The sequence below is a fragment of the Radiomyces spectabilis genome, assembly GCF_025331425.1.
Source record: "Radiomyces spectabilis strain NRRL 2753 chromosome Unknown BYT42scaffold_6, whole genome shotgun sequence".
Lineage (NCBI taxonomy): Eukaryota > Fungi > Mucoromycota > Mucoromycetes > Mucorales > Radiomycetaceae > Radiomyces > Radiomyces spectabilis.
Window position 1 is genome coordinate 1,436,379 of NW_026251931.1, and position 12,023 is coordinate 1,448,401.

The 12,023-nt window shown below is 43.1% G+C and overlaps 4 protein-coding genes across 4 annotated transcripts; 1 reads left to right on the forward strand and 3 right to left on the reverse strand.

Moving 5' to 3' along the window:
* Positions 1 to 1,423: 1,423 nt before the first annotated feature.
* BYT42DRAFT_569314 (uncharacterized protein) lies at positions 1,424 to 2,319 on the forward strand. The gene has a single exon (XM_051568279.1). It carries the CDS (start codon positions 1,552 to 1,554, stop codon positions 2,104 to 2,106), a length of 555 nt encoding a protein of 184 aa, XP_051423940.1. The 5' UTR covers positions 1,424 to 1,551; the 3' UTR covers positions 2,107 to 2,319.
* Positions 2,320 to 3,821: 1,502 nt separating this feature from the next.
* On the reverse strand, positions 3,822 to 5,591 carry BYT42DRAFT_332676 (NADP-dependent oxidoreductase domain-containing protein). Its single transcript, XM_051563078.1, has 6 exons — positions 5,098 to 5,591; positions 4,833 to 5,032; positions 4,702 to 4,773; positions 4,364 to 4,641; positions 4,151 to 4,296; positions 3,822 to 4,090 (listed from the first exon to the last, which is right to left on the reverse strand). Exons 1-6 carry the CDS (start codon positions 5,237 to 5,239, stop codon positions 3,945 to 3,947), a joined length of 984 nt encoding a protein of 327 aa, XP_051423941.1. The 5' UTR covers positions 5,240 to 5,591; the 3' UTR covers positions 3,822 to 3,944.
* On the reverse strand, positions 5,522 to 6,265 carry BYT42DRAFT_593620 (40S ribosomal protein S7; the record flags this gene model as incomplete). The annotated part of the gene is made up of 3 exons (XM_051570714.1): positions 5,522 to 5,870; positions 5,962 to 6,044; positions 6,119 to 6,265. 3 exons carry the CDS (start codon positions 6,263 to 6,265, stop codon positions 5,522 to 5,524), a joined length of 579 nt encoding a protein of 192 aa, XP_051423942.1.
* A 504-nt stretch (positions 6,266 to 6,769) lies between these two features.
* Positions 6,770 to 8,982, reverse strand: BYT42DRAFT_569324 (uncharacterized protein). Its single transcript, XM_051568281.1, has 2 exons — positions 7,138 to 8,982; positions 6,770 to 7,069 (listed from the first exon to the last, which is right to left on the reverse strand). Exons 1-2 carry the CDS (start codon positions 8,917 to 8,919, stop codon positions 6,899 to 6,901), a joined length of 1,953 nt encoding a protein of 650 aa, XP_051423943.1. The 5' UTR covers positions 8,920 to 8,982; the 3' UTR covers positions 6,770 to 6,898.
* Between the last annotated feature and the right edge of the window lie 3,041 nt (positions 8,983 to 12,023).

Here is a 12,023-nt window from a genome sequence, read left to right on the forward strand (position 1 = left end):
AAACAAATCAATCGCATGGATACAGGAAGTATTGAGGTTAACAAATCAAATCCGCTTTCAGGTTATCCCTTACAAAGTGCAGACTTTGTCTGACGGAAGTTGCTCAGTGTAAGAAGATGACTTTTAGTGAGAGGCGGCAGCCAGAAATGGGTGTGCGGCTTGCTTACTAAAGGCCATAAAATCTCGAACATTCACATGATATAACAGAATAGGGTAAATTTCCGAGATTTCACAATTCAGCCCGCAAAAGTGATGCTCTGAGCTTAATAGACGTGTTCCTGAGATGTTGACGATCATTCATTTTGAGTGTTTACGATTTTAGATTTATCGCTCTTCGATGCAATTCACTTCCGTTCATCGTGGCAAAAAGCTAGCAATATACTGTAGACATCCGCGAACTTGTGGATCAGGCGCGTGGTGTTGAATGAACAACAGCCCAGAACTCAATCGGTGTACAGATACAAGACAATATTTGAACAGTATGAGAGAAAACTTGTTGGTTGGAAATTTTGTTGGTGAGATTGTTGGTGAGATCGACCAACAATAAAAGCCGGTCTTTCTTGACTTCCCTCACTTTTAGCAACTCCAATGTTCTCTTGGCATCAATTTCTCGCTCTGTGCGTACTCCTTTTTTTCCCGGGTATTGAGTCGATAGGTCCCTCATCGTTCCTCAGGGCCTGTAAATGCTGAATGAGACACTTTGACACGCTGAGCGTCACTGAGGCCTTCCAGCCAAGGATTTTACATTTGAGCTTGCTCTGATCGCTCAGATTATAATGGATAAATAAAATTGTCGATGTTTATTGACAGGTTCAAAAACTTATTCCAAAAAGAGGCTGTCCAATTAGAAATTTGGTTGCCGCAGAAACAAGGATTGATTCGCAATGATCAAAGAAATGATTATAAGTCATGGTGCCATTCTCAAGCTCACCCATTTAGCGGACTGGCCTACCAAGCCAAAAAAGAAAAAATCAAATAACCAGTAAAGACAAATGTGACATGCCACACTCTCAGTTTTCAGATGCAGAAGATTCAAAAGCTCTGCTGACAATGTACCACCCATGACGAGGCAGCTATATCAGGTTTTCTTCCGTCCTTTTGACGTTTGCTCAAGTTTCTGATATTTTCAATGTTCTTCCGATTTCCTTTCTACACCTTTTTGGGAATGCGACATCTGGGTATAGGGAATGATAACGAATCAAGCATTTGACACAGTTGATTGGCGAGCCAACTTCGGCTATTCTATATGTTTATCCGTTCGCTACTGTAGATCGAACTCAGCGAAATAAAACCACGTGGATACGGACTATCCTCAAAAGATCACCAATGAGGCTTTTAGTTTGTACCTTCCATTTTGGAAGGTACTTGACGTCATTTTATAAGACGATATGGTTTCTCAAGATGGAAACGATAGCGTAATTGGTAAAGTTTCATTCAACAGCAACCCATTTTCTGGGCAGAAGAAAAAACTCCCACTATCCAATATAAAATAAACTGGTTCCCTGACCCCACTTTTTCTTCTCTTTCATTATCATTATACATTATAGAATCATGTCTGTTGTTGCCACACCTACTTCTGCTCCTGCTCATGAATCCAAATACAAGTCATTGCTCAAGCCCGTAAAATTCTGGCAACGCAATAGCAAGACGGCTGAAAATCCCACTGACAGCAATATTGATGAAGGGGCTATCACCCATGATTATACCAAAGAAAAGCCAGCCATCGTTGTAACCTCGTCACCCACCTCCAATAAGCGACTCTCGAAGCATATGCCGACCATCGCTTTACGGGAAAGCGGAAAAGACGAAGTGTTCAAATTGTCCACTGTCAATGACTCGGGCGTATATCTGCCACCCTCTCCCTGTGAAGATAGCAAGCGTGATCATTGGTTGGAAACGGAAGAATCGGAAACGTTCGTCATTCCCAGCCCGGATTGCCTGACTACTCATTACAACCACGGACAACACGAATTTTTCACACCCTCGGTCGTTCGACTCACCAAGACCGAGACCGGTTCTGCCGCTTCTCTTGAGGAAGATGATATTCCCTCCTTGCTGACCGACTCTTCCATTCGTTCCAGTGGAAGTTTCGACGAACAACGCTAATCCTTTGTGTATAAACCTCTTCTCATGTGTAATTTCTACTTTTTTTCGTCCTCCCCTACTAATTAATTTTTCCCACCTCATCCTCACCCTATGGTGGTTGTCTCTTTCCCATCTCTCATTCGTTTGCATCCACCTTTTTTTTGTGTATAGTAATATATGATATATATCCTACCTTTTACTTTTGATTAAAAATGTCTAATTGTATTAAGAAAATTTGGCGTCTTTGCACATCAATTCATCATATGTTCGTCAAAATTCAAAAACAGCGACGTTACAAAACTATTTGTCATAACCAATCTCGGAGATCCTAGATAGTAAATAGTGGGGCCCATCAATGTATCTGTTTGTGATAGTTGGCGCTTGTCGGCTGCGGTATAAAGAGCGACAACGTGACATTGTTCTGGCAATTATACATAAGTATGATAGGGAAAAAATGACGAAAATACGCAATAATGGATACATGCGGCTTGCAACAAATTTGATGATTTCGTTGTCAGTGTGAGGATTGGCAGTGGTAGGCTTGGTTGCCATCGACACACTAAGTCTCAAAAAGTGGAGCCTTCTAACTCATTCGCTTGGGCAAGGTACAACGGGTATATCTCGATCGACGTGCACGAGTCACCGTAGGTAACATAGGCTGACTTCCCAAGTACGACAACGTGAAGGCGAAGGGCATAATGCCTTGTCCTTCAGAACAGACACGGTTCGTCGGTCGTTAGCTTTGCCGTAGGATTGGTGGCAGTAGCGTTGCAATTTCCTCGTAACGACGTAACACCAAATATCGAATTGGCACAAAAGCATACCATCAACGTTTTGGTTCGTCAGATTTTCCTTTTTGTTCAAGGATTTTGCCAATTGGTCGACTTTTTATCATGAGCGGTCCTTGCACCTTCCTTTTGTGGAATTGTCACTTTCTGTTCGCAAATGAGATCTGAAATTTTCAAATCAATGCAAGCCCTTGTAAAACACGGCTGCAGTATAAAAACCAAGCATTGCCAAAATATACTGGTCTTTAGGGTGAAAACCAGAAATGAATCCAAATCAAGATAGTACATATGCTGGTAAATATCAATACAAGAAGAATTCATTCTTCATTTGGCTCTCGAGACTAATCATAGAATTCTCAGATATTCAAGCCGAGTATGAAATTCGGCATGAAAATCTCATGAATTCAATGCGCCATGCGTATGATGTTTTACAACATGAGGTAAACCATCTTTGAACCCTGGAATCAATCGAGCATATCCGTTAACCCTTCATTGTAGTTTTCTATCGCCAGAGACGAGCTAGCAGAACAGCAGCGACCACGTCGTGAGTCTGTAAACGCAAGCAGAGTATCGCAACCGGCGATTAGGCGAAATGCCAGTTTTGGCCATGGTATCAATTCCCGTGAGATGAGCGCGATCGAGCGCGATCTACATGCGATGAACGAAATGACTCCAGAAGGATTCGAGCCCGTGGCTGCAAAAATCGAAGATACATTTGCTAGCAATGCATTCACAGAATCAGCTCCCGTAGATATGGTCCATAACAGAAGAAAGTAAAGAATCAAAGATGCAATGGCAGTCATATACACGTATATAGTTGTTGCATGGCATAATAACAGATCTATTTGAACGAACTGTATTGGGTTCCTTGGCTCACTGTTGTGGTGTCATATGATATAACGAGAAAGAAAGAAATGGATTGAACGGGGCGTGCCGTGGGATGTTAATGATTTTAAGTGAAAACTGAAATGACAAATATTAAAAAGAAAATCCCCGATTATAAAGACTTTACGGATGAGGACGTTGGACTAATTGGATCAAGTTCTTTATTGCAACTACCCCGAGCAAATGCTACATCCAGGGAGAACGGCACTCGGCGGATGTTGAGGTCCAAGCTTTTTCCATTGCCTGAAGGACGACCTCGGGTAAAGGGCCGGCGGTTGTCCAAGACAAATTCTGCAAGTACTCATCGCAAGTAGAGCCTCCGATAATCACACCTATGGAAAACGCCAAAGAGAATGAGGTACTGCATAATGGAACAGGGTCACGCCACTCACCGTCTCCACGTCCAGTATCCAGGTTTGAATGAAAAACAATCCATCGCATCGCTGCTTCGAAAGCCGACATACCAAATTGCTGCACGGTATCATGTACGCGATCGACCGCTTCAAAATAACAAGGATGCCAATACCATTCTCTATACCTAAGAAAGTCACCAATCAATCAATACCTACCATATACCTCTGCTTCTGCTTACGATTTAGGCTTACATTTTGCCAACAAAGAACTCCGGGTCAAATTGGGAACCTTTGACAATAAGCTGTTCATTTCCATGTCGCAGCTTTGGATCAAGAAAACCTCCTACAAGAGGACTATAGGCATGAAAGCGCATATGGTACTGATCAAGCAGAGGGAACAATTCTTCTTCGACTCGTCGAGAAAGGAAATTGTACAGCCCTTCATATACCGATGGCATAATCCAATTGTTTTTTTGCATCACCTCGCATACTTCCTTGACTACAGCTGGCGAAAAATTGGATAAACCAAACTGGGATGGAAAAAGTTTTTTCAGATCCATTGTCTAGGCCATGCGATTCATCTTACTTGCCTCTTCAAATAGACCTTCTTCATAAAGCTGCTGGATGCCTTGCATACACAGTTCCAATGGTGTTCCTCTATCCTGCAAAACGGATGGATGACTCAGTGGAAAGTGGGTATATTTAGATAGTCCAGACTTACAGGAGCATGCAAATAAAGAATAGAAACTTTGTTCGTTTGAAGCGCCGTAAGCGATTCATGCACGAGTCTTTTCAGGTTTTCCGGTCGGTGATCCCCCGGTTTGACGGCGAGGATCTTTGTGGAGATACGAAATCGAGTGACCGCCTTTACTTCTCCCAGGATGTATTCCGAAGTACCATCAGCATAACAACGGGCTGTGTCTGTTATTATTTTTATGAGCTCTGCGTTTCCAAGAGGTACATCACACAAAAAAATGTCTAGCTACCAATATCCGAGTGTCCCAAGGAAGCAAAAGCGTCCAATATGGTGTTCACTTGGTCTGCATTGTGAACAATATTGGGAACTTCTTGTTTCCCCATGCTTGCGGTACTGTGCAAAATGCGAATATAAAATGCTCCATTCTGCATCAACAATCACGTACAAAACTCACCCCAAAATGATGCGCATGTTCGAAAAGATAACGGAAAGAGAATATGTGTAGACAACCAAAGGACAAAAGTCAAGGTAAGCGAGAAACTATTGTATTTCAAAGAATTCTCGGATTCCGGTGTGCCCACTGTCCTGCAAGTTTACTAACCTCATCCCCGCCTGCCTAAATTTGGAATGGTACCAATGTCTGTAAGAGTTTCTCTTTTTTATTTAATTGTGCAACTCGGAAATAAAGGTAGTGGCCATGTAGTTTTTTGAATTTACAAGTCGACAACAGCAGGGAATTCAAAGACAACATCCTTGCCAGTCAACTTCTTGTAGACGGCAGAGAAGGTGTCGAGCTTGTATTCCAAAGAAGTGGCATCCTTGGTATCAAGGAAGACCTTTTGGGTCTTGGAACCATCAACCTTGACACGGAGACGCTTGCCAACGATTTCGGTGGGGAAAACAAGATCGTCCAAGATGGCGTTGTGCACAGAGGTCAAAGTGCGGGAAACAGGACGAGGCTGCTTGGGGTTGCTGCGACGACCAGGAACAGGCAAGATGCGGCGCTGGGCAACGAACACAACGTGACGGTCAGAGAACTTCTTCTCAAGTTCACGGGTGAGTCTGTTGACAAAAAAATACAACGGATCGTGGCATTAGCCGATTCGTTTTCTTATTCTTGATAACACTCTCGCCATCTAGTCAAAGAATTTACCTGGCCTGAATCTTCTGGAAAGCCTTCTGGGTAGGAACGGGAACGAAGATGACAATAGCCTTCTTACCGGCACCCATTTCAACCTATATAACAAGTCAAGAGTTAACATCGTCGGGTGTCTGCTAGTCTGTCCTGGGGAGTCAATTCCGAAGCTTACCTCCTTGGCAGCGGTGATTTGGAGAGGACGCAAGTCCTTCTTCAATTCAGCCACATTGTTCTCCAAATCGAGGAGGGCTTGGGCAACAGAGATTTCAAATTCATCGGCGGGTGCGGCACCAGCGGGCTTAGCGATCTTGGAAGCCATATCGTCTGCTGTTTTGGAACATGCAAAATAATGAGAAAAAAAAGAAGCCACATCGTCGTTCAATATCGAGTCGAATTGGGGTAGGTGTAAGTATATATAGACAAAAAAAAAAGAAACATGTCTTGTTAGTGAAATGCTCGTCTGTTAACTTGAATTCGCTTTGCGTCTCGTTTAAAATACACATTTCCGATCCTGGTAGTAAATCGAAAACCATCCATCCTACTCATCCATCGCAACCATCACTTTTCCCATGCCATCCATCCCTCTAGTTTCCCCATTTCCATTCTCTCCATCTTGACTCTTCGTGACGATACGTACACAATGCGTAAAAAAAGGAAGGATCCCAGGCTTCACCTGGCCATCCTCATTTTACCCTTGGCGCGGATCCTTGAACCGTCCGCCCACCGCCGGATTAATGAATCTCCGACATTGGCCGGCCATTTCTGGGTGGCAGCTGCCCAAAAAAAAAAAAAAAAAAAAAAAATTAAAGCTGCTCCTTTCAAGCTGAAGAATCATAAAAAAGCGTATATGCAATCCGGTCATTTTTTTATTATTGTGAATTCTTCTAGATGATATGCTTTGTCTATTTACATGAAAATGATATTGTGGTATTGTATATGAGGCAAAAAAAAATTAGGCTGCAGGCGCACAGTGTTTGTAACTTGTGTGCACGGGATGATCTTTGCTTCGCTGCAACCAGCACAATACATCATCGGAAAACGTATCTTCGACCAGAGAAGAAGCTTCCAGACAATGGCGTAGCAATAATTGTCTCTTGCGTTCAAAGGCTTCGCGGCATCCAGCCTACATAAATCCCACCAGTTTAGACCACATATGCACACCCACAGTGAAAAAGTGAACCATTTTCTTACCAAAGCAGCCTTTTCGAACCATGCAAGCGCTTCTTCGATATTGGCCTGCACGCCGAGTCCTTTTTCGTAGCACATGGCCAAGTGATATTGGGCTGTCACTTGACCTTGCTGTGCTGCTTGTCGAAACATAAAGTACGCCAACTCGAGATCCTGCGGTATGCCTTCGCCGAGTTGAAGGTGCATCCCCAACCGCTCTTGAGCCCTCGCATGGTGTTGTTGAGCCGCCTTTTGGTACCAGTAGACTGCCATGCTTGCATTCTTGGGGAATCCCGTCCCACTGGCATAACAGTTACCAAGATTGCATTGCGCCCATGCATTGTTCTGTGTCGCGGCTTTCATATACCATCGGACTGCAGTTCGTTCACATCGCGCTACCCCTAATCCCTCCTCGTAACAAAATCCCAAGGAATTCTGTGCCATGGCGTTGCCTTGTTTCGCGGATCGTTTAAACCATGCAACTGCCTGTTTTCTATTCTTGGGAACTCCGATGCCGTTGCGATAACAATGTCCCAAAGCGAGCTGAGCGGGAGGGTGATGTTGACGGGCACCCTGACGATACCAATAAACGGCTTCGTGCGGTTTTGCGGAAACACCAATGCCGTACTGGTAACAGTGACCAAGGGAATGGAACGCCGCCAAGTGACCTTGATCCGCCGATTTCTTGTACCATTGTAAGGCTGTTTTACCGTTTTTCTTCACGCCGTAGCCATGCTGATAACAAACCCCGACGTGATGTTGCGCTCTGGCATGCCCCTGAGATGCAGCTTTCATATACCAATGAAATGCCTGTGTTGTGGAGGAACGCACTCCCAGTCCGTTTTCGTAACAATAGCCCAAGTTGCATTGCGCCCAGGGGTACCCCTGGTGAGCTGATCTTCTGTACCATGACACCGCCTCACGGTACGATGGTGTCACTCCCAATCCGTCTTCATAGCAATATCCCAACGCATTCTGTGCCATGGCATTCCCTTCAGCAGCCGCTTGATGGTAGTATTCCATAGCTTTCGTCATATCCTTTTCTGTACCAATGGCGCACTCATAGCAGTAACCGACATTGTACAACGCTGCAGCTTCTCCTTGTTCAGCTGCACGCTGGTACCATTTCAGTGCCTCACGTTCGTTTTTTGCCACGCCAATGCCCTCACTATAGCAGTAACCTAGGATTCCCTGTCCACGACAGTGACCCTGGTCGGCACTGCGCCGATACCATTCCAATGCTTGGTCCAAATCTCTGTCCATGCCGATGCCGTCGTGGTATAGCACGCCTAAACAGTACTGGCAGGCGGGACATCCGTACTGTTGTGCTCCTTGCGCAATCCAATTCACGTGATAACCTCGAAGTTGTTCTTCGTAATATTGCGCCTCAACGAGATTCATTTCAACGTGGGGTCGGCCGTGGCGCCGTAACATGAGCATCCGGCTCAAGGCCAGTATGCGATAAGCATTCATTTCAGCATGACCGTCGTTAAGTTTACGTAGATAGGCTAGTTCGGCTTGTTTATCATTTTTTGCAAGACCAAGACCAAATTCATAACAGAACCCAAGCACGGCTTGAGCATCCGCACTTTCGAAGTCGCAAGCTTGGCGCAATAAAGCGACCGCTCTGAATCGATCCACACGAAGACCATGACGTCCGAATAAACAATCTTCGGCAGTGACAAGGAGATCAGAAGCGATTTGTTTCTTTGTTTGTTCCGTGGACGTATGTATTGAGATAAATCGTCGGAGTATCCACTGAGAATGATGGATAAGCTGAGCTATGTGAGAGGTGGTTGTTGTCATTTGCAGGTGAAATTAAAAGAAAAAAAATAAGCAATAATAAGAAAACTGTCAATAAAAAAAAAAAAAGAACAAAAAACACAAGGAAAAAAAAGGCCTCCCTTATTTATTTATAAAATATGCATCATTGTTGCCGTTGGGCATGTTAATAAGGCAAAGTACCTGACAAGTGCTAAAAACAGCTACAAATAAATGATGGGCTCGGAACCAATGAGCAGCCTAAATTGGGTGAAAGGGTTTAATTGACATGACAAGCAAGGAAACAAAAACGTCGCACCAATTGCATCACTTGAGAAACGCACACACAAAAGCACGGCATAACAAGTCGAGGTCTCAAAAATTGTGAATTTGGTCGATGGTTACAAAATACCGGACAGCATAAATGAATTACTACTCTACCATATCATTTCCCTGTTATCACATCATTAAAAGTTTACATATCGAACCTTCGTCATAGCTTGTTCCAGAACATCATACTCGGAATAAACCGCGGTCCAAATATAGTGACTCTTAATCACATCAAACCTACTATTGTATTTTCATGGATTATCGTAATGATCACATCCATTTTGGAAGCAGATTCTACAGAACAAAGAAGACCCGGATATTCATCATTATCATCCATTTTTTTTTTTTTTTTTTTTTTTTTTTTTTTGCAATCCAAGCTTTATGTAAATAAATCCTTGCTCTCCCAACCGTTTTACTGTATTATCTTTGTAATGATAATACGGTATCTACGGGAGAAAATGTTTCTTACAGTTCATACGACAACCCACCATCTACCAATGAGCAAGCATACATCAAAAAACTAATGGTCCATGCTTTTTATCATCCTTTTTCCTTGGTTCTCACTTCTTATCTTTCGTGATTCGGATCACTTTATTCTTCCCTATTAATCAAGGTTACACCGTATCATATTGATGACATAGTTGCAGATAGATTTCTCGCATTTAAAGAAAAAAGGCAACCTTTTAAAATTTTATGCATAACGTGCTCTTGACAAACGTGATACCTATATTGTGCAAGTCGGAATCATTTCATGGTGAACTGTACGAGCATACGGGATAGTCCTTATGATTACAATATGTATCATCCAGTGCCTTTTACGCAAGGCACCAGCACTAGACACTCGAATCTAAATTAAATTCTATGCTTAATGCTCATTATCATACAAACAGGTCTTCTTTTTTTGTTTTGGCATGATGTGTTTGGATATTACAAGCAGTTCCGAAAGGATGTGTGCCTTTATACTTTATGGACATTCCAAAAAAAAAAAAAAAAAAAAAAAAACCATATACTGTAAAAGCCTTGACCTTTATTGAAAATGATTTCGTTTTATGACATTCGCTTTTCCTGCAATGCATCGACGCTATTTGCGTCGCCTACAAAAGGATAGTAGCAGTAACGCTCAGCCTTCAAGTCCATCCCTTTCCCACTTTACCGTGCAAAATGTGGAGCCTGGTCTGAAAATTGTTCTTTATGTCCTTTGTAGTCTCGGATATCTATCGTGTACAGGAAACAGACAATCATAAAGCGTGAAGAATATGCCAGCGCTTCGAAGACAGGTCAGTTCTATATTAAACTCGAAGTTTTTTAGGCTTCTCTGCCGGTTGGCCCGCAAAAGAGTGCAGCATCCGGCAAAGCCGGGAACACAACACCTGCTTGGTCATTTGCCATCAGGTCCAGCTGTTCTAATTTTCAAATTTAGTCTTTGCTTATCTCCGGAAATCTCAACCTTATTAAAATGTTTGGGAGTTATGCGCGCTAATTTTCAGTCACAAGACAGTCACATTGGGTTTTTGCTACATTTGTCGGCTTTGATTGGGTAATTTTTGAAAAAAAAATATATATGATTGGTTGAAACGAAACCAGACAGCTGTTGATCGGCCCGACCTTTGCGCTCGAATTTATAACATGAAGCGTAAAGCTCTGATGGAAGATCTAAAGAAGAACCATGTTTTGGGAAGAGTCGTTGCCCATGTACACACGGTGGAGTTTCAGAAGCGAGGCTTACTGCATCTTCATTTGCTTTTGGTGTTACTCCGGAGGATAAGCCGAGAACACTTGATGACTATGATCCTATCGTGTGTGCCGAACTTCCGGACAGTGAGAGATTTCCTGATCTCTACGACACCGTCAGCAGATGTATGATGCACGGTCCTTGTGGAACAACGCATCCGAGGTCTCCCTGCATGGAAAACGGCTCATGTAAAAAGCGTTACCCGCGCTCCTTCAATGAAGCTACTATCGAAGATCACAGTGGTTACCCGTTATACCGTCGTCGCAACAATGGTGATTTTGTGGTCAAGAACCATGTCCAGTTGGACATAGATGGGTTGTTCCCCACAATCGATACCTCTGTGCAAGATATAACGCTCACATTAACGTCGAAATCTGTACTTCTCTGGAAAGCGTCAAATACCTGTACAAGTATGTTTACAAGGACCACGAGCGTGCTGCAGCAGCAATGTATCATGCCGGCAATGACAGAAAATGTCAGGCTCCTGACCTGTTTGCGCTTTGGACGCAGTTCCGCCAGCATTTAGCAGAAGACTATTTCCATTTTTGGAGCAATCAAAATCAAGACAAAGATCATCAAAATTGAGCCGCCCCAAATCGTGTACGATCGCGCTTTGCTGGACATTGAAGAGCAGCTGAACCGCCAATCGAGTTCACTGCTGAATTACGATCGCTTTGTTCTTCCTGATCGCCAAGAAATTGGCATAAGCACACTTCGCCGTCAGCCCAGACTGGTAAGAGAACAATTCGACCAATGTTCCCCAAATACACGAGTACCTAAACCGTTATCAACATGCCGATACCACGCAATTCTCCAGAGTGTCACGCATGGAAGCAACGAATCAGCCCGATTGTTCTTTGTTGATGGTCCTGGTGGCGTCTTTACCCTTATATTGTTGTTTTTATTATTCCTTTATATTTTACTGTATGTATTTTGTCTTATGCTCCTTTGATTTGATCCTTTGCTATGATTTTTCAAGTTATTCTTCACCTTTATGTTTTACTGTATGCTTTTTGTCCTTATGTTCCTTTTGATTTTATCCTTATGCTATGTTTCCCCGAGTACGATTTTTTCTGTTATCTATTTT

What these genes read in the sequence shown, in the direction of transcription:
- BYT42DRAFT_569314 (XM_051568279.1), top strand. Translation starts at nt 1,552, where the DNA reads ATGTCTGTTGTTGCCACACCTACTTCTGCTCCTGCTCATGAATCCAAA.
- BYT42DRAFT_332676 (XM_051563078.1), bottom strand. Translation starts at nt 5,239, where the DNA reads ATGCAGAATGGAGCATTTTATATTCGCATTTTGCACAGTACCGCAAGC. An exon ending in AAGAAGGTCTATTTGAAGAG is followed by an intron (nt 4,642 to 4,701) that starts GCAAGTAAGATG and finishes TTTCCATCCCAG; the next exon opens with TTTGGTTTATCCAATTTTTC. An exon ending in GGATACTGGACGTGGAGACG is followed by an intron (nt 4,091 to 4,150) that starts GTGAGTGGCGTG and finishes CGTTTTCCATAG; the next exon opens with GTGTGATTATCGGAGGCTCT.
- BYT42DRAFT_569324 (XM_051568281.1), bottom strand. Translation starts at nt 8,919, where the DNA reads ATGACAACAACCACCTCTCACATAGCTCAGCTTATCCATCATTCTCAG. An exon ending in GGTTCGAAAAGGCTGCTTTG is followed by an intron (nt 7,070 to 7,137) that starts GTAAGAAAATGG and finishes GGATTTATGTAG; the next exon opens with GCTGGATGCCGCGAAGCCTT.